The following is a 27362-nucleotide window of genomic DNA, read 5'->3' as shown; positions in this document are numbered from 1 at the left end:
CACAGATCTGATATTTACTGAAATGCCAACATTGGCCTAATCACATATCTGATATATCTATCAAAATCTGTCATGTATCACTGTGACTGAGACTCAACAAGGGGGATGATGCTTCTTAAAATCTTTATTATAGATTCAGAAATACAGGCAGAAGATAAAGCTCATCAGTGATCGATCACATGTGAAGAAGAAGAAAATGCAAAAAAGTATTCATAAAAAGTAGAAGGGAACTTGAGTTTGTATAGACTCAGTTTGGTTTCCTCTGCAGCTACATGATGGGGTAGCAGGGGACCAGAGCGATGCCACACTGGTTGTACTTGTTGCGTGACATCCGGATGTAGCCCTCTTCTCCATAACTAGTTCCCCAGCTGGATGAAAAGCAGGAAAAGAATGAGTAAAGGGAAACACCAAGGTTTACATCAATAAACACAGCAAAGTCGTATGCTTATTGCTAGTAACAGGAACATTTACTTAAGTACAATTTTAGGGTACTTGTACTTTACTTTAGTATTTTCATCTACTTTTTACTCCACTGCTTTTACTTGCCACTTGTAGTTACTAGTTTATTTTTCAGATTAGGATTTTACATAAAATAATAAGCTTCTGTCTTGATCTAATGCTAGTTTCACTTTTTTATTCAAGGTGGTGTGTGTTAATATGGAGAGGTTTTTTCTGAATTAGTTTTAGAAACAGATCAGTTCTCAAAATGAGAAACACTGTCACAAAAGTTGGGTTAAAAATTAAGTTTAAGACAAAATCATCGAGAAAAATATCAACAACTCATAATGCATAACGGTGTTCTCTAACAGAACATGAGAGAAATGTGTTTAATGTTTAATGTTTAATCTTGTATATGTGGGCCCCAGAAGGGTTAAATTTGGGCTGCAAATATGGGTCCCAAAATTTGTCCGCAGTTTCCATGGTAGCCACACCTGTGTTGGCCCATATGGGCTTCAAGTGGGATCTTACTGGGTTTCAGGTGGGGCCCAACTGGGTGAGACCCATATGTTTTCCCACATGGGTTCTAAGTGGGATCAGAATGGACCTTAAATGGGGCCCACTTAGCCAGCACTTTCTAATAGAATATGGGGCCCATACAGTTTGCCCTGCTCATGCCCATGCCTACTTAGCCCACTTACATCCCTGATGGGGCTCATACAGTCAGCCAAAGTGGGCTTCACATGTTACTTAAACCATGTGGGATCTGCAAAATTTGCTAAGGACTCAGTTTATATAGTGTGTACTGTGTATATTCCTACCTGTTCTTCACCAGCCAGTAGTCTTTTCCGTTCTCTGTGCCGTAGCCCACAACTACGACCGCATGGTTCAGCCCATGTGTGCACATCGGGTTATCGTACACTCCTGAAATAACATCGTCATCACATTTATGTATTTTGTTTCTTTTTAGAAGAGAGTAGAATAGAAAGCTTTATCCTTATTATATATTACATTTTGCCTTTATTTCAATTTCAAGGGGATCAAGGGGATCATATCATATATACATATTATATTACATATAATGAGATTATAGGTGCCACTCTATTTGTGCTTTAAAAACAGATATTTGATATAATATATATAGTATATAATAGCATAACGTGGAGGGTATTGCATATGAATAAAATAAATAGAAAAATAAAAGCAGCGGTCAAGAGTACTGCACAGTTAATCATGTTAAGACATGTTTATGCCAAGATTTACTCAATTTTTACTCAATTTTGTATGAATTTAGCTATATTCTGATTGTGATTCAGATTTTTTATCTAAACTTTTATTAATATCATTACTGGGATCAATATACTGTAGCCAATAAATCCAGCTTCAACCTTAACAATTACACCGGTCCTACTCAGGAGAGTTTTAACAACTTGAGCATTTCGTATAGGTAAATATTATTAAGATGTAATGTCATGTTTGTTTTTTTTCCCTCTGTAGAAAATATGTAATTGTAACCTGTTAGTTAAAAAAATTAAACTCTTTCTGTGACTTTATTCTCCCACTCTTCTAAAAAAAAAAAAAACAATAACATGTAGATTCAGCTTCATGTAAATAAAGATGAGAAACTGTGCAGCTGATGATGATGTGTGAACATACCACTTTTGTAGAAAGAAAATTCTTCTGGACTTGCGTCAATCGCCACTGAAATGGGTCCGATGGTGTAGACTGCTTGTTTCATCATATCCTCGTCCCCCGCAGGAAGGCAGTGATGATAAGAGCATGTTGCAACATTGGAGTTGGAACTGTGGTGGCACTGTCCGTCCTGAAATAAGAGGACAAACTGGGTTTATAGTACAGAATTTAAAATTGATGCTATTAAAGAAACTGTTTAAACCTCCTCTCAACAGCAATTTCTGATTTGGAGGCTTGCTGTTCTATCAGACTCACGAATCCCAAAACTTTATTTAGAGAGCAGGAGTAGATGTAGTGTAATTATTATTATTTTTTGAGGCAAAGAGTGAGAGTTGTGCTAAAACTTAATGCTCATTTTTAGCGGGAACAAGTAGGAATCCAGTGCAAACTCCTGAGATAACAACGTGGGTGTACAACAGCAACAAGAAATTAAGTCTGACCCTTCAGGCTGTAGACAACAACACTTTTCTCGTTTGTCTGTGGTCTGCTGCTCATGTCTTTTTGGAGCAACAATAAATTAATCGGAGTGGACAACGTATTTGTCCTCCAGGCTTCATCTGGTTCACAGTTGTTCATGTTTTTGTGGAGGAGGAGGGCATTTCTGAGAGGAACCGACAGACTGTCCAGTCTCACGGAGGTGTTGTGGCTGTAAATCAACCGAAAAATAAATAAAAACTGTATGTGTGATGTGAAATGTTCTCTTAATGAACACTGTGACCATTGTCCGTGTCTGAAATTCATTGTCTGGCTCATCTGCCAAGAGCTGGAAAATGTTGAAAATGTTCAAAACGAAAAGTAAAGTTGTTTATCATGAACAAATGTCATCCTAAATGCCATTTAATTCATTTTTCATGTGCAGGAACAATTATCTTAGATATTAATTTTTTCATCTTTTCCATTTATGCCGATCTATGTCTTTTATATGATATATGGCAATGATACTAAGTTACGTACTGCACTGCAACTGTCTTCATAACTAGTTGTAATGTCACAAATCCTGAGCGTAGGTAAACCTGTTAAATTTAGATTAAAGGTGAGCTAAAACTGTGCGCAGAGAAGTAAAAACATGTTTAAACACTGTAAAAGGAGGATCATTTCATTCTGTGGTGCTGTAATAGTTGCCATTTTGATAAAATGTGTCCAAAGAAAAGAGATTATTGTTCTTTTTAAGTGCTGCAGTCCAGGTTAAGATGTTGGTTATGAGTTTACAACCAAGGGAAACGCACCTGCATTGCAACAGGGGTTTTAATTTCTTTCAGTCCGATGACAGACCACTGCTGAAGAGGTCATAAACACCATAAAAGCATCAAGTAACAAAATGCATGGGTTTGTCAGTTACAGATCCATTGTTTTTCTTTGCCCAATAACAAAGCTCAAAGTGATCCAATTAGTTTCACATAGTTTATCACTTGTCCTAAAATCAAGCTTAATGGGTTGAACTGATTGATACATTGTTGACCAGCAATATTAAACCAATTACTTACGTTTCCTTGGTATGGGTATGAATCCTCAGACTCAATACCGTTGTCCCTGATGTAATCGAAGGCATCTGTATACCAGCCACCATTGCAGCCCATGTTGCCGTATGGAGTTGAACAGTCCACCAGGTTTTGGGGGCTGAGGTTTATCAGCTTCCCTGTTCTCAAGGCCACCTGACCCTCCAAGGCGCCGACAGCACTGAAGGCCCAGCAGGAGCCACAAGAACCCTGAATTTAAATGACTGTTGTTACTGTAATATCTTGGACACAATGAATCATACTCCCAGTATTAATCCCAAAGTGTTGTTTCTGCTGCTACATTCAGTTGAAGCTATTATAAATGCTTTATGCATCACTTTATACATTCCCACATTTAGAGATGTGGTGTTGGTGACAACTTCTTCTGTGAACAAACTGAGTCGAGAAAAGTGGAACAGGATGAATTGTGTGTGTGCGTGTGTGTGTGTGTGTTGTGTGTGTGTGTGTGTGTGTGTGGGGGGGGGGGGGGGGGGGGGGGGGGGGGGGGGGGGGGGGGGGGTTACCTGATTCTTGACACCGGTCACACAGCCATGCTCTCTCCAGTCAAAGGTGTCTGATGCCTCAGTTTCCAAGAAAGTAAGTGGCGCCCTCTTGAGGTCAGTGGGAGGAGTGAGCTTGCCAGTGAACTGCTGGATCTCCTCTTTTGTCTACGAGGAAGTTGTTAACAAAGGATTCATTCCTTTTATATTCTCTCTCTTCTCCTAATGGATTTTTTGCTGTGTGTTGATGCTATTATTTAAAGACATTTAAAGAACCTGCAAGTTCCCATTTCACTTCAGCTCTCTATAAACATCTATAAACGTAACCATAGTTTATGATAATAAAAAAAAACTATAATGCAGGGCCAGTGTGTGTTCATATGAACTGCATTGAGTTAATAATGTAGCCAGAAGTTCCTTCAAAACCTGAGAGGAGCTTATAGGAGTCAAGCCATCTGTCTGCCCTTGTCTTATTAAGGGTGTTATGATATGTGAGTTATTATTTTTTATTTGTTTATGTTTATGCTGAATTTTGAGGGTTTTTCTGTCTTTTAACATGTTGGAAATTTATGTTGTCACTTTAACATGTGATCCCTTGGATGTCTATAATCCACAAATAAATCATATCACATCATAAGATGTTAAGCTTTTGAGCTGAAACTAGTCATAATGTTTCTCTGTATCTCTCTGTATCTGGCTGACCTTAATAACAGTAATGATTAATGAATAAACATGGTAATAAATAAATACAATTCATTAAACTTGATGTAATCTCTGTATAAAACAGCAGAGTAACAGCAGAGTTTCTCACCATGTCTCCCATGAAGTTCATGCCCAGTTCATAGCTGTGAAGCCCCATGGAGGCCTCCAGGTTGTGCATGGTGATGAGCATCAGGTTCTTCTCCCATAATTTCCTGCGGTGTATATTCTCCACCTAAACACACACAAAAAAAACACATACAGAATGAGTGCATAGGGTCAAATAATGTGTAAGTAAAAAATAAGCAGTTAGATTGTTTTGGGGTAAAAAATTACAAACATTAAAATTGACATTTAGCAAGTAGTATTTTTTATCTCATACCTCATCCTGGTATGTCTTCCCATGGTTCTTCTTCCACAGGTCCCAGTTGTTGTCCAGCTGTTTGCTCTCAAACATGGCTGCTGCCCCAACACACAGGGAGACAAACAGCAGGCTCCCCAACATCAGGCCTGTAAACATACCCAGAGAAACATGGACCACATGGCTTTTCACCAAAATTCAAAACTATAAATCCACAAAAGAATAAGATGAATATCTAACCAAGTACATATTCATCATCTTAAATGTATAAAACATTAACACATAACACAACAAGCATCAGATTGTATTAAAACTGTAAATTAATTGAGGAAGAAGGTTCAACTTGCCTTGATCAGTCAGACGCATCATCGCTTCTCTGTTGAATCCACTGCCACTGTTTTATCCTGGTTCGTATTTATCAAGAAAATGTTGCATGGTCTGTCACAATTCTCCCTCTTTAGAAAAAGAAAGCTTTGGTAATCACAATAATATACACAATCTTAGTTTGGTAATCACAATAATATACACAATCATGGTTTGGTAATCACAAAAAGAAAATTGTGTACAGTACTTTGAGCAAAAAAGAGGAAACACTGAACACTGCTCGAAAAAATGAAGGGAACACTTAATCATCATAGTATAACACCAAGTCAATAAAACTTCAGGCATATCATTCTGTCCATTTAGGAAGCACAAGTGATTGTGAATCAATTTCACCTTCTTTGGTGCCATGGAGAGGGAAAAGCAAGGTAACCCCTAGGGAATGGTTTGACACGTGGTGGCCACAGACAACTGCTCTCTTCTTATCCTTCCTGACTGATTCTTCTCTAGTTTTGAGTTCTGCTAGTGTCCTTGTCACTGCTGGTAACACGAGGCGGTACCTGTAGGTTGTATAGGTAATCCAGCTCCTCCAGGATGGCACATGTATACGTGTGGTCACAAGAAGGTTTGCTGTGTCTCCCAGCGCAGTCTCAAGATAATGGAGGAGATACCAGGAGACCGGCTGTTACACAAGGAGAGCTGGATAGGGCTATAGAAGGGCATCAACCCAACAGTATGACCAGAGGAACAAGAGGAGCACTGTTAGAGCCCTAGAAAATGACCTCCAGCAGGCTACTGGTGTGCATGTTTCTTACCAAACTGTCAGAAACAGACTCCATTTAGGTGACATGAGGGCCTGATGTCCTCTGGTGGGACCTGTGCTCACAGCCCAGCACCATGCAGCTTGATTGGCATTTGCCAGAGAACACCAGAATTGGCAGGTCTGCCACAGGTGCCCGGTTCTCTTCACAGATGAGAGCACTGAGCACATGTGACAGGTAAGAAAACTACCTGAAACTATCACTGATTACCAGATAAATACTGTAAATGTTGGATGTGCCTGGTGGGTTTGTAGATTTAACTTGGCACTTTGGCACAAAACCAATCTGTGTTCTGGGTTACTATAACCATTACCCTGGAGGTAATTAAAGTATATGTGTTTTTCTTAATGGAGGTAGGACCACAATGGAGGTCTGTTGGTCTGAAGATACGACTGAAAAGACTTTAGGGGATCAAAGTCCTTCAACTCACTCAAGATTCAAATATGTGTTATTAAACACTCTCCTGTATTTGTTTAGTGATTACTGACATTTTCGAGTGAACTTTGCATACATTTCCAAGTGTATTCTTTGTGTGCAGTAGTCTTGGCAAAGTCCCTTGGATCTGTCTGAGCTCCAGACTCTTCTCCTCACATGATGGGGTAGCTGGCGAAGTTGGCAATGCCACACGCGTTGCCAGGGGTATGTGCCATCAGGATGTAGCCCTTGTTGTGTAGCTTTTGCTCCAGCTGTTAGGGACTAGACAAAAGATGACAACAGAGACAAAGACATGAAAGGAGTTGAGCATCACCAGAAGTCAAACAACATTTCAGTTCATCACCAGTTTGTCACCAACACGGCCGACAGAAGGCATCAAATCTCAAACAAGTTATTTTCAATCCAAGGGCAGTTTCTTCCTTTGGCCTGTTTATCAGAAACAAATTGCATCTCTTTGTTCAATTAAAAATAATACGCTTCAAATAAATGGGTGATATTTGGCTGCAATGCTTGCACATTTGGTGGCCTATAGGGACATTACTGAAATCCTATGGCATAAATCTATTTTTTATCTTTCATCAACAAATGGGGCAGATTGTATGTCTAAATTAATGCATTATGATCTTATGTAGTACAGGGAACAGCAGAGACAGCTGTGTGAATGAGTATGAGGATCTATGCTTGGCATGAGCCAGATACAGTGGGCGTCATCACTGAGGGAATACCTGTGCTGGCTGATCTTGACAAATTGGCCAGAGCATGCTGCCTCGACCTAAGTTTGACATACGCCCTGAATCCTAAGTATCTATCCAAACCTTCCCAGACTTTTAAGGTCTTTCAAAGACTTTTTGTAAGCTTCAACAAGCTTCTAGCATAGAAAAGTCAAACATAGCTTTTGGCCTTGCACCCATTAAAGATCGTTCTGTTTTGTGTGTTCAAAAATGTTTTTACATTTTTCTGAGTGTGATGAGTGCAGTTCTTCATAATGTACTTCTTATGTTGTAGTGCTAAAATATTTTAAGACTATATACGCACCAAAAGACACTACTGTGAAGGTGTTCTAGCGAGCTGAATATTGCGAGTTGATGCAAGGAGTTCTGGTAAGTGAATTGTTCTTCATAAAGACACTGGACTGTGAAACTTTTCTAGCGAACTGCATTTTGCAAACAGAGGTCAGAATTTCATTACTCCATTTTGTAAACAGAGGTCAGGATTTCATCACTCCATTTTGTAAACAAAGGTCAGGATTTCATCACTCCATTTTGTAAACAGAGGTCAGAATTTCATCACTCTATTTTGTAAACAGGTCAGAATTTCATTACTCCATATTGTGAACAGGTCAGAAATTCCTTGCTGCAAAAATGGCCTTAATATGGTTAATATCCTATAAGCCTAATGGAAATCAAACTCAATCTAATTGGAAACGAAAAAGAAGTGGTGAGTGCATTCTCCTGTGTGTTCACTGATAAGCAGGCTTTGACAACTTTAATTCAGTTTGTTGGCTCAAAGACAGTGTGGTTGTGTGAACAGGAGCGTGCACATGTCAATTAATAATACATTGGTGATTATTGGACTGAACTGATACATCCCACACATTAACAATATGGAAAGCACTGATATTGTGTTCCAACATCTTGCAGAAAGCTTTTGCAGAAGAATGGAGGCTGTAATAGCAGCAGTGTTGGGCCCAATTGGTTCAGTCAGCTTTCTTCTAAGCCTGGCGCATTCTTACCCTGGGAGTATGCATGCCTCAAAGGTTGATAGTAATGTTTGGGATGCTCACGATGGGACTGTTTAATTTGCAGGGCTGCAACCATTGCTGAGATATTGTCAGCAGAAGAAGATAATTCTTCCATTAGTGCTTAACGGAGCTCTTCATAGTCATGTCTAACTCTGGGAGGTTGTGACTATATAACTTGTGAACAGCTTTAGAGCTTGTCTTCCACACAAGTCTAACTTTCTCAATTTGGGTTGGATGGGGTAAATCAACTAGATATTTGTATTCTAATTCCCTAATCATCAATGTGGCGATTACAGTTGTCTGGATACAATTGTTCAATGTCCTTTTCTATAAACTTAACCACTAATGTTCTAGTCCCACCTTTGGAGGCCATCAGGATGTAGCCCTTGTTGACTCAGCTCTCGCTCCAGGTGTTAGGAACTAGACAAAAGACGATGACAGAGACAAAGACATGGGAGGAGTTGGGCATCACCAGAAATCAAACAACATTTCAGTTCATCATCATTTTGTCACCAATACAGCCAGGAACAAATAGGCTGCTGATGCTGTACAGACAGGTGATGTATCCTACCTATTCTTGACAATCCAGTACTTCTTCCCCTTGGGGATGACTCCATAGCCTACTGCCAGCACGGGGTGATTGATGTCATCTTTGTTACAGTTGCAGTTGTAGTAAACACCTAGACACAAGAGAGAGGAAGAATGAACGACCTGTGTGAGCCTGAGGCCACGGCAGGAAAGATTTAGGGCTGGAAGTGTATCAGTGAACTGTTAGGGTATGATTTTGAACTTCCAACGTACATACAGTGTAGACTAGGTCATACAATTTTTATATTGTTTCCCCTTTTAAAAATCATTAAGGCTTAATCAAGCTTTTAAAAGAGTTTAATAACACTGTGAAGGGAGAAAGATCAAAATACTAATCCTCACAAACCCAAGTTGCTCTTTAGGACCATTAACTCTTTCATCCACCATTCTCCCAATTCCAGTTAAGTTTCTTCTTTTGAGAGATTTGAAACATATGTGTCCTTTTTTATTGATAAAGTTTCCAGCAGTATAGCCCTAATCATGCCATCTCTGTTTATTTTGAGGTGGATGTTATAAAGACACTAGACTGTGAAGGTCTTCTATCAAGCTGCATTTTGTAAACAGAGGTCAGAATTTCATCGCTCGATTTTGTAAACGGAGGTCAGAATTTCATCGCTCCATTTTGTAAACAGAGGTCAGAATTTCATCACTCTATTTTGTAAACAGGTCAGAATTTCATCACTCCATTTTGTGAGCAGAAGGCAGAATTTCGTGACTCCATTTTTTAAACAGAGGTCACAAGTGGAGGCTGTTATAGCAAACATATCAAATATAATTATTAATTATGAAAATTAATCAAAAATATTAATGAGAATTAATAATAGTGAGGCACCACCCTGGAAAACAGGGAAAAGATAGCCAATTGGTTCAGTCTTCTTAAATATACTGAGCTGTCTGGAATTTGGATCTAGCATAACAATGGGTCTTTGGATGTGCTATGTGCATCACACCTGTCCGTGAGCAGTGAGTCTATCTCTTTCCTACACTCACTGAAATTCAACCTGCTGATGAATTCAGGGTAGCCAGGTTCTAGGCTCTGTGCTAGGGAAAAATACACAAGGGTTCTCCATTGTTGACTCTGGAATGAAGGGTGAGATTGGCTTGGTTATGGTGCAGGTCAACTTGTAGTGTAGCTTGGAGCTGTACACTAACCTAACATAATGTGGTGACAAATGCAGGTTTACGTGAGTAAGTCTGCTCACCCAAAATTTGAACAAATGCTAACTGAGATGCAGGGCAGTAACAGTCAGAGGATTGTTGTTTTACGCTATGCCTGGTATGTTCTCAAGTCCACAGAAGGAGAAAGATGCTTTGTGCAGTGCTGCTTCTAAGCTGGCGAATCCATAGTTGAGTCAGGCTTTGAAGAGTTTTTCTCCAAGGCTGAATGATGGCTTTGTTTTTGGACTTCCGTGCTAGTCATAGATTGGCCATAACAAACACCATGTTTGAGCATAAGGGTGTTCATAAGTGCACATGGTACCAGAGCACCCTAGGCCAAGGGTCGACGATCGACTTTGTAGAGGACCAGAGCTGTCAACTGATCACCACCTGCTGGTGAGTTGGATCAGGTGGCGGTGAAGGCTGCCAGACAGACCTGGAAAAGCTAAATGTATCGTAACATCTGGCGGAGGGCCTCGTCCATGAGGTCTTCAACTCCCACGTCCGGAGGAACTTCTCCTGCGTTCCCGGGGAGGGTGAGGACATGTATTCCGAGTGGACCGTGTTCAAGACCTCAGCTATGGAGGCGGCGAGTTATAGTTGTGACCGGAAGATCGTTTGTGCCTGTCGGGGCTGCAAACCGGAGAACCCGTCGGTGAACACCGGCGGTAAAGTAGGCCGTTAAGCTGAAGAAAGAGGCCTTTAGGGCCTGGCTGGCCCAGGGGTCTCCAGAAGCAGCAGATAGGTACTGGATTGCAAAGAAGGTGGAGGCTTGGGTGGTTGCTGAAGCAAAAACCGGGTGTGGGAGGAGTTTGATGAGACCATGGAGAAGGACTATCGGATGGCCTTGAAGAAGTTCTGGCAAACCGTTAGGCTACTCAGGAGAGGGAAGCAGGGCTTAGCCCAGGCTGTTCTTGGCAAGGGTGGAGAACTGCTGACCTCGACTGGGGATATTGTCGCGCAGTGGAAGGAACACTTCGAAGAACTCCTAAACCCAGCCAACATGTCCTCTGTGGAGGAGGCAGAGCTGGATGATCCGGGGGTTTTTCACACATATCCCTGGCAGAGGTCACTGAGGTAGTTAAACAGCTCCTCAGTTCAAAGGCGCCGGGGCGGATGAGATTCGCCCTGAGATGCTGAAGGCTCTGGACATTGTGGGGTTGTCATGGTTGATGTGCCTCTTCAATGTCACATGGTGGTCAGGGACAGTGCCCATGGACTGGAAGACTGGGATGGTGGTCCCCATTTTTTAAAAGGGGGACTTGAGGGTGTGTTCCATCTATTTGGGGATCACACTACACAGCCTCCTTTGGAAAGCCTATGCCAGGGTGCTGGAATGGAGGGTCTGTCCGATTGACGAAACTCTGATTCAGGAGGAACAATACGGATTCACGCGATGCTACACAAGAGTCTCTTGGTTTCAGCCCAGCAGAGCTCATGGCCAGTCACATGGTGCGTGACTCCCTTAAATTGTTAAAAGAGTAGACTAGCGGTCTCCCAGAAACGAATATATTGGATTTTGTTTCCCAGTGTAGGGAGCAGCTGCAACATGCATCCTCTTTAGACAAAGAAGTGCTCTCCTCTTGTTAGGAGAGTATGTAAACACAGTTTGACAGAACAGAAGTTGAGAGACAGTTTCAGCCTGGTGACAAGGTGTTGGTTTTACTGCCAGTGCCTGGTTCTTTGGACCCTATGTGGTGAAGATTAACGTGCCTGGTACATAATACATCATCTACACACCTGAATGTAGGAGAAAAACCAGACTGTGTCATGTTAACTTGTTGAAATCCTATAATTCCAGAGAAGCTGCCCAAGCCTCTAGAGACTGCTGCCTCTGAGAAAACATCTGCTTGCTTGGTTTGTGTGGGTGCTGATGATCAGCTGTTTGGTAGGATGTCAGATTCTGTGATCTTGTCTGACATAGTAGCCCATCTATCCTACCCTCATGAGTGTCCCTTTTGTGACCCTGCCTACTTCCTGCAGTATACAATGATGGCATTTGATATGAAGAATGCACCTGCTACTTTTCAGTGCACCATGCACCTGGTCCCTCATCGTAATGTTTACCTTGATGATGTTGCGGTGTGGTCAAATGACTGGACAGAGCATATGGCTAGTTTAACAGTGGGGTCCTTGACTCTAAATCTTGCTAAATGTGAATTTGGTAAGGCCACTGTTACCTACCTGGGGAACCAGATTCCCAGTTCCCACTTCAAAGTGAACTCCATCATTTTTTGGGTATAACAGGCTATTACAGGGTTCCCCCTGCAACTTGCACAGGCACAATGTTTTGTGTGCTAAATTAATAGAGAATCACCCAAGATCTGATTCTCTGACCCCAAAGAGTGGCAAGTGTGACGGGGTGGAGGATATAGGACCCAATTTCAGCACAACACGACACAACACAACAGGGAGCAGTTTGAAATGATCTTTATTGAGACAGAAGGCTGTGGACAGACGGAGTATCCTGGACCAACAGGTAAAGTGAAGCTAGTAACACTCATGGAAATGAGGTGTTTCACTCTGCAGGAGACTGTGGGCTCTCCAGACAAGACTGAAGCCGGAGAATGCCACACAGCCACAGGCAGACAGGAACCAGGAACAAGACAGGCAATACTTGTGGTCAGAGACAGAGGGCTGTTGCATTTACCAGGGAGAGAGTGGTCAGAGATGAGGGGAGGAGGTCAGAGGCAAGCCGAGTCGAAACCCCGGAAGTCAGTCCGTGAATAAGTGGAAGGTCTGACATGAAGCTAAGAACAATCTGGCAATGAGAGAGTGGACCGAGAGTGCTTAAACACTGGCTTGATTGGAGACTGAGTGCAGCTGGGAGCAACAGGTGGAAGCGGTGAGGCTGATGAGGTGGGTGTGGCTGACTGGCAGGAGTGGAGCAGAGGTGGGGTGAATGGAAACTTCCACTGCAGAAGGAGGGTAACAAAGCAGACTGTGACAGCAAGGCTAGCTTTGCCATTTTTTTACCGCATCTTTGTCTCTTGCTTTCTGTCTCTTTTCCGTTTTTAACGTTAGAATGGGTGGACTGTCGAGGCCCTTGAAAGATAGGTGGTCACAAAAGAGGCCTTTGACTTCTTTGCAGACTTCAGAGAGGAGGATTTCTTTGTCCTGTGTCTTCTTTGGGTATCTGGTCTGGGGTCCGCTGTCGGCCAGACCTGTGGGCTTTAGGGGGCATTCAAAGGGGGCAGGGCAGAGATCTGAGAGGAGTTTGAATCATACAGAATGAGGATGGTCGTAGGTACGGTACAGACAGGTGGTGCCTGATAACAACCAATGTTGTTTTTTCATATAAACAGAAAATATTATTATCATAAAGACCAAATAAACCAGAACATATTTGAGCAGCTATAGTAATGGTGTGAGGGGTATTGTTTTGGCACACTTTTGGCCCCTTAGTACCAATTGAGCATCATTTAAACACCACAGCCTGCCTGAGTATTGTTGCTGACCATGTCCATCCCTTCATGACCACAGTGAACCCATCTTCTAATGGCAACTTCCAGCAAGATAATACAACATGTTACACTGCTCAAATCTTCTCAAACTGGTTTTTTGAACATGACAACGAGTTCATTGCACTCAAATTGCTTCCTCAGTCACCAGATCTCAATCTAGTAGAGCACCTTTGGGTTGAAGAGGAGATTCACATCCAGGGTGAATATGCAGCTACGGCCAGCAGCCAATTGACTTAGTTATATTGTTATGTAAAACCCCAACTGATTAAACAAATGAGGTCAGCATGCATAATTTGTAGACTTTAGAGGTGCTGATATATGCTGATTTTGAGACATTTGGACAGAGCTAAACTAGTTGTTTCTGGTCTTTATGCTGCTGGCTATAGTTTTATATTTAATGGACAACTATAGGGGTGCTATCAATCTTCTCATTTAACTTTTCACAAGAAATGTATTTATGATTATTTTCTAAATGTAAAACTGTTGACTTTCTGAAAAAATAGCCCACTGTTTGATGAGACTGAAGTAGATTATAAAAACAAATAAATAGAAAAATATACCAAAAGGCCGTTTTGTTACATAAGACAATCAATGTTAATTGCCTACAGGCAGTTCATTTAAGGTATGCTTTCATGTCAGCATGTGCACAGGATAGAGATATTTACCAGAGACACAGGTATTGATTTTGGCGTTCATTCTGTTGTAACATGTAAAGGCTGAATTGACCAGCAAGCCAATTTCCCAAAGAGTCAATGGATTGTTTCAGGCAGTTTTTATGGCAGTTGAAGCTGCCAACAGACAAGCCTGAAGCTGCTTCAGTAAAATCAGATCTTTACCTCCACTGCATAAATGGCACATAACACAGATCTGATATTTACTGGAATGCCAACATTGGCCTAATCACATAACTGATATATCAATCCAAACCTGTCGTGTATCACTGTGACTGAGACTCAGCAAGGAGGATGTTTGCTTCTTAAAATCTTTATTATAGATTCAGAAATACAGGCAGAAGACAAAGTGATGCAGTTTAACAAACGTCCATCGGGGGGAGCTTTGCCACCTTCTCAGATTGAAGAATGGACTGTTCAACATAAAAATACATTAGTCAGGTGAAGAAGTCTGACATGTGAAGAAGAAGAAAATGCAAAAAAGTATATATAAAAACTAGTTTGCAAAGTTTGCAAAGATTCAATTTGGTTTCCTCTGCAGCTACATGACGGGGTAGCAGGCATATAGAGCGATGCCACACTGGTCGTCCTTGTTGCGTGACATGCGGATGTAGCCCTCTTCTCCAAATCCAGTTCCCCAGCTGGATGAAAAGCAGAAAAAGAGAAGAGTATGATTAAAGGGATACACCAAGGTTTACATTTATAAACACATTAAGTCTTATGATCATTGGTAGTAACAGGTACATTTCCTTAAGTACTGTACTTAAGTACAATTTTAAGGTACTGCACTTTATGTAATGTTGCAGTACTAAAACTGTCTAAAATTATTATAAAAATGTATGATACATTTCAATTTGATTTTCCAATCTAAAATTGGCTTCACATTGATGAACTACAACATTAAAATGAACAAAATAATATACTGTAAGAAGCCGGTCTACAGAATGAGTACTTTCCTTTTGATACTTAAGTACATTTCGCTGATAATACATTACATTTTAATAATACATTTGATAATACATCTTAAGGGACAAGACTTGTATTTGTAATTAAGTTCTACTTTTAGTTACGTAAAGGATTAGAGATTAGTTCCTCTTCATTTTTCTAAATTATTAAAAATCTACAGGATAAAAGACAGCATATTTGTTTTCCAGCTAGTCTGTTTTCTGTCTTTATCCAATACTAGTTTCTAACTTTTATTCACCAAACAGCACAGATGTTTAGGCCTCAAGTCCCCCCCCCCCAGTATGCTATAATTTCTTGCAAATTGGATTAAAAGTATAGTTTAAGATTCAGCGAAATCAGTCAGTAAAAAGGTCATACTGCATAACAGTGTCCTCTAACAGAACATGAGAGAAATTTGTTTAATGCTTGTGACCATTAAACTTCATTTAAACCAGTCTACTGCAAAACAATCTCCCCTATATATGAAATATGGAGGAACTGAATCAATGATCTACTGAGAAGAGACGGATAATTCAGGTGTGTTATGTTGTCATCACTTAACCTCTAAATCAAAGGGCCTGTTTACACATTTGCACCAAAGATAAAACAGGAGAAAATGATAGAGAAACACACTGTGGGGATTCTGGGAACTGGTGATGATTTTAATGTAATAAATGATTGGAAATGAAACTCCTATTTCTTTATTATGCAGAAATCATCCCTAACTTTGCAGTCTGTGTTAATCATTGCTTGAAATGCAGGTAGGTGAAGAATTTTGAATCAATGCCACCACAGTGCTCATGTCAGCAAGATACTAAAAATCTGAACAAAACATAACAGTTACCCTGACTTCCCCTTTGTCCTCCAGCAAAGCCAGAAATGCACATATAGGGGGAGGAACATATAAGTGGTATATGGATTCAGTTTATATAGTGTGTACTGTGTATATTCCTACCTGTTCTTCACCAGCCAGTAGTCTTGTCCGTTCTCTGTGCCGTAGCCCACAACTAACACTGCATGGTTAATAATATCAGAGCAGTTCGGTTCATCGTACACTCCTGAAATGACATCATCATCATATTAATTTTTTTTTTCTTTTCAAGACATGCCAAAATTTACTAAATTTCTTTCAATTTTATATGAATTTAGCTATATTCAGATTTTTTTAATTCAATGTTTTATCTAAACTTGTATTATTATCATTACTGTGTTCAACATACTGTAGCAAATAAATAACTTAATCATCCAAATGCAACCTTTATAATTACACCTGTCCTTTCCTGTTTTAACAACTTGAGCATTTCGTATAGGTACATATTATTAAGGTGTAATGTTGTGTTTGTATTTTTTCCTCACTTGAAAAGATAATAATGATGTTATTATATTATGTAATTGTAACCTGTTTCCTGCATAAATACATACATAAATAAATGTAAAAAACAAAAACAAAACGTGGATCTTTAACTCTTCAGCTTCACAGAAATAAAGTTGAGAGCCTTTGCAGCTGATGATGATGTATGAATGTACCACTCTTGTAGAACTGAAATGAAGACTGCTTTGCGTCAATCGCCACTGCAATGGGTCCGATGGTGCCAACTGCCTGTTTCAGCTCCTCCTCGTCCCCCCAAGGGAGGAAGATATATTCCGAGCAGTTTGCAGCCCGGTTCATGGGGTTGTGGAGGCACTCTTCTTCCTGAAATAAGATGATGAACTGAGTTTAAAACTGAGAATTTAAAATTGATGCTATTAAATAAAGCTGTTCAGGACCCCCTCAACAGGACCCTTGTTTAATTTCAGGAAGCTTGCTGTTTTGTTAGTCATGTTTATTTTTTAGGAACAATGATCAAATTATACATTTTTTTGACTGTATGTTGGTTATTTCTTCCTATACAGCAATGACGCTAGGCTTCAAACATTAGGACAGTGAACATATCAGAGAAAGATGCTGCTTTAAGTGGAAGGGAAGCAGCAAATCAACACACTGTTTGATACAGAGCTTTGAAATGATTGGCTGACGATACAACAGTGGTGAGCCAAGACCCAAGAAACTGAAAACTGAAAACTCAGAAAACCAAATATGGAACAGGCTGCCCACAATCCTGCTTTATTGGTTAAACTGTTTGATACATTTTTGACCAGCAGGATTTAACCAGTTACTTACACTTCCTTCGTAGGGGTATGAAGCCTCAGACTCGATGCCCTCGTCCATGACATACCGGAAGGCTCTGCTCATGAAGCCACCGTTGCAGCCGTTGTTGCCGTATTCCCATGAGCAGTCCACTAGGTTTTGGGGGCTGAGGTCTATCAGCTTCCCTGTTGTCTTGGCTAACTGACCCTCCAGGGCGCCGACAGAACTGAAGGCCCAACAAGAGCCACAAGCACCCTGGATATAAATGACTGTTGTTACTGTAATATCATGGACAGTTAAACAATATTTAAAGTTCTTCTCTGAGCAACAAGTATGTTTTACTCAATTAATTGAAGACATTTTGCAGATCAGTTCAGCCATATAAAATACTATTAAAATCAAATACATTTTCTTTAGTTGATACTAAAAATAGAAAGCAACAGTTGTGTGTCAAGCAAAAAAAACTAATTGGATGGATGTGGTAAAAAAACGGCTAAAGTGGAACAGAACAAATGTGGGAAATGAAACTGCTGAGGTGACGACGCTGCTGATTTCATCACTGTGAGTCATGAGATGCTTCTGCTGAGGGAAACTGTGTGTGTGTGTGTGTGTGTGTGTGTGTGTGTGTGTGTGTGTGTGTGTGTGTGTGTGTGTGTGTGTGTGTGTGTGTGTGTGTGTGTGTGTGTGTGTGTGTGTGTGTTTGTGTTTACCTGATTCTTGACACTGGTGACACAGCCCTTCTCTCTCCAGTCTATGGTGTCTGGTACATCAGCACCTGAGGTGCCCAGAAAAAGAGATGGCGCCCTCTTGAGGTCAGTTGGAGGAGTGAGCCCACCAAAGAACTGCTGGAACTCTGCTGGTGTCTAAGAGGAAGTTGTTAACAAATGATTAATTGCTTTTAGATTCTCTCTCTTCTCCTAATGGATTTTTTTTGCTGTCTTGTTGATGCTATTTTTTAGTTTTGTCTGTTTGTGTTGTGTTTTAACTTTAGCTTTAACAAGTTATATTTTAATATATCTTTACTAACTTACTTTTTCTTACATTTGTTGTGTTTCATTTTTCCTTTAGATAATTCCTCTCAAATATACAGCACTTTTTTTTTAAATTTTAGTGTCTTTCAGCTCATTGTTTAGGTTTAACAGTCTGCAAAGTTGCATTTACAGCTGAACAATCATAAAAATAGAGCTTTAAATTAAATTGTATTGCTTCTAATCAAGTAAAAACAGTATGATATCAATAATGACTTATTACAATAACATTTTCATGTAACAATGGCAAAATATTCAAATCTATGAACATATAGTATCTGTAATAGTCAGCTCTTCAGTGTTGCTGTTGCATGAGATCATATTATCAATATTATTGCAATATGAAACTTCCACAACACATTATTTATTTTAACAAAGTTAATCAAATAAGTTTCTGTCATAATTTTACACTTTACTGGCATCGTTCTACCCTGTGAGCAGGGTTAAAAGGGGGAAAGCTGAGTTTACTTCTAGTTCAGCTCTCAGAAATAGGCCTTCTGTTGGTATAATAAAGATAACTAGAAAATTCCAGGGAAATTTTGAGTGCCACGGGTCTGCTGCCGGAATGAGTACACGATTTATTTCCAGTGTTCAAAAGTCACCCTGATCATATTCTGGTTTCAAGTATTAAGTACATCTTACTAGTCAGTATCAAGTGCAATGTACTTTATTCTCAACTTAACATCCCTGAAATATTAAGTAAATGTTCATCATATTTAAGCATAAATAATATTTATTTAAACTAATTAAGTAAAGTCTACTTCATTTTTTCACACACAGGAACATCACTGTTATGAAATTATTAAGTAAATCTTATCATTAAGAGAGTATATTTTATTATACTTTTTTATGACTGGAAATCTGCTTGGAAATTGACTGGAAATATTCCAGTATTTCAATTCCAATATTCCAGTTAATCATATTTAAGCATAAATAATATTTATTTAAACTAATTAAAGTCCCTGTAAAGTAAGAATAAATATGTGTTCTGAGTTTGACATACCACAGAAAAGTGTGTTGTTAACCACCCTGCCAAATGTGAATGATTAAAAAAAATAGCTAAATATGTGAAATTAGGCTTCAAAGTTGTGTAAAAATCAGCCCCTTTCTCTGCTCCCAAACACTGTGGGCAGTTCGCTGAAGCCCTGCCCCCTACCGAGTGTCACCTGTCAATCAAAGTCACCACCTCTACCCTAAACATGGACGCTATTGCTGAGAGCTAGCTCGGTTATCTGGCAAAACAGATAGACAGGAATTAGCCAATCACGAAAAAGTAGGTCAGTTTCTGCCCAGCAACAGGTTGCTACGGTGATTTGAGAATCTGCTTGGAAAAAATTCTCAAAATGCCCCAGAATTTGGCTTCTGACAAGGTCCCGAACAATTGCAAACTGTGAGAAAACCGTAACTCCTGTCCAAAAAACGAAAACACCGTGAGAGACACAGAAGCCAGCAGATTCTGACAGTGTTTATTTAATTCAGATATTCCTTAAAATGAGCGCGTAAGCTCAGTGTGAAGACAGAGTGAGATTCTTTTGAAAAAAAAAAGACGATTACATTAGAGTCAATGGGGAGCGAGACAGGTATTGCCGCCGGTCTCGGCCCCCCCGTTTAAATTTTGTGCAGACCCCGCCTGTCAACCTCACATTTTATGAATCCCAACACCTATGTCTACATTTTGACAAAAAATTATTTGTCTCCTTTTCATGGTTTGGCTGTGACCTCGCGTTAAAAATAAAAAATTAGGGTTATTTTTTACTGGTTCTCGCACTCAAGCTAACTGACGCTTCCACTCTAACTTTGAAAAAAAAGTGATTTCCACTCCTCGTTTGACTGCTCATAGTTTGAAAAGTGTACATGTTATGTAAAAACAGTTTGGTGTTTTGGAGAGAGTAGAAGGTTTCCTCAGTTTTAAAGTCTGAATCACATTTCTATGTGCAGGTATGACAGAGCTATGTGACTCGGAAAAAAAGAAATTTTGTGGTTTTAAAAAAAAAGTCCCATTCATTTCCAATGGAGAATTAAGTTTTTTGGGAATAACTTTGGGAAAAATTGGAATTTCAACAACAATAGTCATAGCACCTCTTTCCCGATCAAGCTGCACGTTTTGATGTATATATTGTCGGGGTTTTCTCAAACCTGCAGGACGAGTTACGCACCAAAATTTGGCGGAAGAATAATAAGTATGGAGAAGATTAAGAGATGCCGCACCCGTGGCACTAATTATACTGAATATTGTCAAAGAATCTGATAGACAGACTGACACGAGACAGATTAAAGGACACAAACTAGTTAGTGAGGATGAACGCTTTAGTCATTCATGAAGTTAGAATATACTGCAGGCTATTCACTACATATGTGAGCAGCAGCTGAGGATCTATGGACAAGCTGGGAACAGAAATTATCTCATTAATTCAATGAAGTCTCAAAGTCCTGATCCAAGAAACTACAGTTTCACAGGCAAAGTCAAGTTAGACCGGAGGAGCCAGAGGGTAAATAGATGAAGTCCAGATCTCAGCAACAACATGTACTAATTCACAATCTGCATAAAGTTAGAGCAAACTTATTGTGATTTATTTCCTCATTATCTCAAGCTTTTTATGTACTTTACTATGTACTATTTCATGTCTCCAGCTTCTCAAATGTGATTAATTGGGAATTCTGGGAGATAACCACAGTTTATGATAAAAAATAACTATAATGCAGGGCCAGTGTGTGTTCATATGCAGTGCGTCAAGTTAAAAATGAAACCAGAAGTTCCTCTTTGTATATCTGTGCTATATATATATTTAACCGACTTCATATACGAGAGGAGCTTATAGGAGTCATGTGATGACTGATTTATGGAACTTGGTCACATATTTATGTTAAAGTGAAAGATAAGACTTTAGCCATGTGACTGTCCTTGTCTTATTAAGGTGTTATGATGTGTTATTATTTTTTATTTGAACTGCTGTGATGTGATTTTGGATTTTCAGGTTTTTTTCTGTCTATTTATCTTTTAACATGTTGGGACCATATTGGAAATCAGTGTTTTTCACTTTAACATGTGATCCCTTGGATGTCTATAATCCACAAATAAATCATATCATATCATAAGATGTTACGCTTTTGAGCTCAAACTAGTCATAATGTTTCTGTCTGTATCTGGCTGACCTTAATAACATTAATGATTAATAAATAAACGTGATAATAAATCAATACAATTAATACAACTTGATTTAATCTCTGTATAAAACAGCAGAGTAACAGCAGAGTTTCTCACCATGTCTCCCATGAAGTTCATGCCCAGTTCATAGGTGTGAAGCCCCATGGAGGCCTCCAGGTTGTGCATGGTGATGAGCATCAGGTTCTTCTCCCATAATGTCCTACGATGTATATTCTCCACCTAAACACACAAACACATACAGAATGAGTGCATAGGGTCAAATACTGTGTAGGTAAATGATACATTTTGCACAGTCAGTCAGACTGATTTGGAAGAAACTACAAACATTAAAAAAATGTAACTATTTAGCATTTAGCATTTTTATCTCATACCTGATTGTATGTCTTCCCGTGCATTTTCTTCCAAAGGTCCCAGTGGTCGTCCAGCTGTTTGCTGTCAAACATGGCTGCTGCCCCAACACACATGGAGACAAGCAGCATGCTCCCCAACATCAGTCCTGCAAACACACAGAGAGAAACATGGACCACATAAGAAGACAGGATGTCATCTCACCTTTGACGATACGGCTGCAAAATTGCCTTACCTTCCTTTTCATTAAAAAGTGGTTAAGCAGTTTCAAAATTCTTGGCAGATAAAGATTTTAATTTCTAGTTTAATGTTTACATTTTTTCTCTCTTGGCAGATGTGTATGAAATAATAGCACCCCTTCATAAAGGCTTTGACCATTTCCCATAAACTTGATGCAGATGTGTCTGGAGTGCAGTTAGCAGATAAAAAAAAGTCCCACTGTTGCTTTAGGTGTAATATAAATGAGAACTCGATTTCTGGACAGATGGTTTTTTGCACCTTCTACCTGCACAGTCAAACCCTTAACATTGGGTAAATTTGGTCTTCTGGCTTTACCTTCTAAGTTTGCAGTATAATTATGTCCAAATGAGAAAGATGCTGTCAGAAAAAACAATCCTTCTACACATAAATCAAAACAGCCATCTAAAAATAGACTTCCAAACAGTGTGATATCATAACGTACTGGATTTAACACAATTAAAGCATATTTTAAATAACTGCTTGCCATTGAATTACACAATGGAAGCATATGCTGCTGTTGCCTTTCAGTTTTCTCACTTTATGAAAACACAACACTACACAATCTGTCCTGCCACCAGATATGTGGAACAACATGCTTGTAAAAGGTGGACACAATATTAATCAATTAAGTACTAATGATGTAATGAGTCTGGTTTGTCAGGTCTTGGGTCAGTTACAGTGTGCAGATCTGCGTGTTTCACCTAATCTACTGAACAACTTCACACATAAACTGGGAAAATTTGGGACTGTTTTGTCTGTTGAATCTAGATATTGTTATTCACATTTTAAATAACAAAAAGTACAACTGTCACTTGCTATCTGACTGCCTCTGTATAAACTGTACTTAGCTATGTTGTTTATATACTTATCCCCAAGATTAATCACAAGCACATCTCAGATATTTATGCGTGACTTTCCACCAAAATTCAAAACTCTAAATCCACAAAAGAATATGTTGCGTATCTAAGCAAGTATGCCTCATACTGGACTTTATCCAAAAAAAATGGCCTTGATTGATTACTTTAGTATTTCTTTGGATTCATCATCTCAGGAATAGATCAGGCCAATAATAAAGGTTTTTATGATAAAATACCCCACAGCGAAAGATTAAATACCCTAAGGTTAGAGGAGACACTTAAATACATTAAATACACTGTATTCATATAAAGTTGTCACTTGATGAACTACATCTGCAAGGAAGGCTATTATAAAACAGAAAAAAATGAAAATAAATGTGATGTGTTCATTGTCTTAAATGTCTAAAACATAAAAAACGTCAGATTGTATTAAAACTGTAAATAAATTGAGGACGAAGGTTCAACTTGCCTTGATCAGTTGGATGCATCATCGCTTTTTGTTGAATCCACTGCCACTGTTTTATCCTGGTTGGTATTTATCAAGACAATGTCACCCGGTCTGTCACAGTTCTCTCTCTTCAGAAACAGAAAGATTTGGTAATCACAATAATGTACACAATCACAATAATAAGTTGTTAATCACAGAACGAAAACTGCATACAGTGCTTTCAGCAAAAAAAGAGGAAACGCTGAATGTACACCGCTTAGAAAAATAGTCATCCCAGTATAACACCAAGTCAGTTAAACTGAAAGTGACAACAGGTGCAATGGAGAGGCAAAAGCAAGACACCCCCTAAAAAGGGAATGGTTTGACACGTGGTGGCCACAGACTACTGCTCTCTTCTTATCCTTCCTGACTGATTCTTATATAGTTTGAGTTCTGCTAGTGTCCTTATCACTACTGGTAACATGAGGTGGTACCTGCAGCCCAATCAGGTTGAATAGTTAATCCTGCTCCTCCAGGATGGCTAGGATCTAATCAACCCAGCAGCAGAAACCGATTGGCTTCTTAGTGCAAGGAGTTACAGGAGGAGCACTGCTAGAGCCATACAAAATGACTTCCATCAGGCTACTTGTATGCATGTTTCTGACCAAACTGTCAGAAACAGACTCCATTTGGGTGGCAGGAGGGCCCAACGTCCTCTAGTAGGACGTGTGCTCACAGCCCAGCACCGTGCAGTTTGATTGTCATTTGCCAGAGAACTCCAGAATTGGCAAGACCACCATTGATGCCCCGTTCTCTTCACAGATGAGAGCAGGTTCACACTGAACACGTGATAGGCGTCAAAAAGTCTGTTTATGCTGTGGTGAACGTTATGCTGCCTGTAACATCATCCAGCATGACCGGTTTGGTGGTGGGTCAGTGATGGTCTGAAGGGGTATATCCTTGGAGGGTCGCATAGACCTCCATGCCATAGTCAATGGTGAAGGACAATGCCTGTGATGTTGAGTGTGTAGGCAGTTCCTGGATGTTGAAGGCATTGATGCCACTGATTGCCCCTCACATTCCCCTGACTTAAATCTAATTGAACACCTGTGGGGCATTATGTATTGATGCATCAGATGCCGCCAAGTATTGCCACAGACTGACCAGGAGCTCAATGATGCCCTGATCCAGGTCTGGGAGAAGAACCCCCAGGACACCATCCGCCAAATCATTAGGAGCATGTCCAGACATTGTGTGATTTTTGGTGTGATTTTGAATCCAGCCCTCAATGTTCATCAACATCCGATGTGTGATTTTAAGTGTTCCCTCAATTCAAAATGACGACAATGAAACCATAGTGGTTGACAGTTCCTCACTTGGCTGTCAGTGTGTCACACATAGCTCAAATCACGTTTGAACACATAATAGGAAGGAAACTCATAAATCTAATCTAGTACCACACGTATGGATGTGCTATTTGTAATTTACAGATACTTGTCCTGCTGTTGGGTTGATGCCATTCTACGGCCCTGTCCAGCTCTCCTTGTGTAACGACTGGTCTCCTGCTATCTCCTCCATGTTCTTGAGACTGAGATGGGAGAAAGAGCAAACCTTGCTTGGGAGAACTGGACTACCTGTGCAACCTGATTGGGTTTCAGGTATGGCCCCATGCTTACACATTACAAGTGGATTCTTAACCAATCACACCAAAAATCTAATTAAAAAATTGAAATCACAGGCTGATTCAATCCTGGGTTAGGGTGTCATCACAACAACTTGTGATGTGAGTCAGTAGTGTGTTTGGCCCCTGTGTGCCTGTATGCAACATCTGGGTATGCTCCTGATGAGTTGGTGGATGCTGTCCTGGTGGTGTCTGATTGGTATCAGATTCATCAAAATAATAACTGTGAGATAAAGCGATTATAAAAATAACCCCTGAACACCGAACATCATGATTATTAAGTCTGCAGTCAGTGCCTGTGTTCATTCTTAGCACCCACACAGTGAGGAAGCTGCAGCCTTTTATAAGTAACAAGCAATTCTCGCAACATGTAGATGGCTCAAAAGGAAACTGAGTCACTTTACATGACAGTCAAATATTTACTAGATAAGGTTCATGAGTTTCCTTTTTTTTCCTATTGTATGTTCAAACGTGATTTGAGCTATGTGTGTGACAGCCAAGTGAGGAACTGTCAACCACTTTGTCTTATTCAGCAACTGTCTTGTGGTAAAGGCACATTCTGGACATTGTCATCATTTTGATTTTTTGTTTTTTCAGACTGGAGGATATTAAATCATCTATCGATCTATCTATCGATATAGATATCGATAGATAGATAGATAGATATATCGATCTATCTATCGATATAGATATCGATAGATAGATAGATAGATAGATAGATAGATAGATAGATAGATAGATAGATAGATAGACACTAGTGACACTAGAAAACATAAGAGTGGTGCTCTCAGAAGTAAAGAAAAGAAACAATGACTACAGACAACAACGATGGCGACAATGATGGACAAGACCTTTGCACACAGAAGGCAAAAGGAAGTTCGAGAGGCAACCATGGACGATTTCAAAATGAGGTGGCCAGCTCTCTTCCATGTGTGTGAGTTAAGTGAATGACCCTTTTTAATCTATTCGAATGTATGCAATGAATACTTAAACTCCGGAGACTGCTGCCTCTGAGAAAACATCTGCTTGTTTGTTTGTGTGGGTGTGGTCACTGATGATCAACTGCGTGGTAGGATGTCAAACTCTGTGATCTTGTCTGACATAGAAGCCTATCTATGAGTGTCAGTGGGATGACGGCATTCACTTGCTTCACTCACATCCTACTCTGTTCAGTGATGTTCTATCTCATACTAACATGCTGGAACATGACATCGATGTAGGCTACGCAGCTCCTATTAAGCGGCACGCTTATCACTGTCCTGTAGAGAAAAGGCAGATTATGAAGAGAGAGGCTGAGTATCTGTTGGAAAATGGTTAAGCTAAAATCAGTCACAACCCTTGGACTTCCCCTTGTGTGCTGACTCCTAAATCTGATGGTTCACCACGTTTCTGACTTTTGTAAAGTTAATGCATATACCACACCAGACTAACCAGACCCTTGCCTCACATAGAAGACTGCATTAACAGTATAGGTCCAGCTGTGTTTATCACTAAGCCTGACCTACTGGAAGGTTACTGGCAGGTCCCTTTAACATCCTGAGTATCTGTAATCTCTGCTTTTGTGACCGTTGCCTACTTCCTGCAGTATACGATGATGACATTTGATATGAAGAATGCACCTGCTACTTTTAAGTGCACCATGCACCCGGTCCCTCATTGTAATGTTTACCTTGATGATGTTGCGGTGTAGTGAAATGACTGGACAGAGCATATAGCTAGTTTAACTGTGGGGTTCTCTAAAATCTCTCTAAAGGCTACTGTTACCTGGGGAAACAGATTTGTCAATGAGATTCAATGGAGAGTCAATGGATTCTTTCAGGTATTTTTTATGGCAGTTGATGCTGCCAACAGACAAGCCTGAAGCTGCTTCAGTAAAATTAGATCTTTACCTCCACTGCATCAACGGCACAGAACACAGATCTGATATTTACTGGAATGCCAACATTGGCCTAATCACATAACTGATATATCGATCCAAACCTGTCATGTATCACTGTGACTGAGACTCAACAAGGAGGATGTTTGCTTTTTAATATCTTTATTATAGATTCAGAAATACAGTCACAAGACAAAGCTCATCAGTGATTACATGTGAAGAAGAAGAAAATGGAAAAAAGTATACATAAAATGTAGAAGGGAACTTGAGTGTGTATGGAC

General features: G+C 39.8%; 2 protein-coding genes across 3 annotated transcripts; both read right to left on the bottom strand.

Moving 5' to 3' along the window:
• Positions 1-218: 218 nt before the first annotated feature.
• LOC133984102 (cathepsin S-like) lies at positions 219-5351 on the bottom strand. 2 transcript variants are annotated; one of them, XM_062423365.1, is made up of 7 exons: positions 5208-5351; positions 4938-5060; positions 4151-4294; positions 3615-3836; positions 2095-2260; positions 1260-1362; positions 219-368 (listed from the first exon to the last, which is right to left on the bottom strand). In XM_062423365.1, the coding sequence occupies exons 1-7, from the start codon at positions 5343-5345 to the stop codon at positions 269-271; spliced, it is 996 nt and encodes a 331-aa protein (XP_062279349.1). In that variant the 5' UTR covers positions 5346-5351; the 3' UTR covers positions 219-268. The 2 variants fall into 2 exon arrangements, with proteins under 2 accessions (XP_062279349.1, XP_062279348.1); XM_062423364.1 differs by lacking the exon at positions 4151-4294 and having other exon boundaries at positions 5208-5331.
• A 9575-nt stretch (positions 5352-14926) lies between these two features.
• Positions 14927-23585, bottom strand: LOC133984098 (cathepsin S-like). The gene is made up of 8 exons (XM_062423359.1): positions 23567-23585; positions 22024-22148; positions 21749-21871; positions 18169-18321; positions 17492-17713; positions 16858-17023; positions 16286-16388; positions 14927-15026 (listed from the first exon to the last, which is right to left on the bottom strand). Exons 1-8 carry the CDS (start codon positions 23583-23585, stop codon positions 14927-14929), a joined length of 1011 nt encoding a protein of 336 aa, XP_062279343.1.
• Positions 23586-27362: the final 3777 nt, after the last annotated feature.

The sequence above is a fragment of the Scomber scombrus genome, chromosome 7 (assembly GCF_963691925.1).
Source record: "Scomber scombrus chromosome 7, fScoSco1.1, whole genome shotgun sequence".
NCBI classification, from domain to species: domain Eukaryota; kingdom Metazoa; phylum Chordata; class Actinopteri; order Scombriformes; family Scombridae; genus Scomber; species Scomber scombrus.
The sequence above is the reverse complement of the archived record's forward strand: the minus strand, read 5'-3'. Positions and strand labels throughout refer to the sequence as shown.

Excerpts from the sequence above, each read along its gene's own strand:
- LOC133984102 (XM_062423365.1), bottom strand. The coding sequence starts at position 5,345 with ATGTTTACAGGCCTGATGTTGGGGAGCCTGCTGTTTGTCTCCCTGTGT. Across the intron at positions 3,837-4,150 it reads TGACCGGTGTCAAGAATCAG|GGTTCTTGTGGCTCCTGCTG; the intron begins GTAACCCCCCCC and ends ATTTAAATTCAG. Across the intron at positions 2,261-3,614 it reads CATACCCATACCAAGGAAAC|GACGGACAGTGCCACCACAG; the intron begins GTAAGTAATTGG and ends CTCTTATTTCAG.
- LOC133984098 (XM_062423359.1), bottom strand. Across the intron at positions 21,872-22,023 it reads ACGGGAAGACATACAATCAG|GTGGAGAATATACATCGTAG; the intron begins GTATGAGATAAA and ends TTGTGTGTTTAG. Across the intron at positions 17,714-18,168 it reads TCACCAGTGTCAAGAATCAG|GGTGCTTGTGGCTCTTGTTG; the intron begins GTAAACACAAAC and ends ATTTATATCCAG.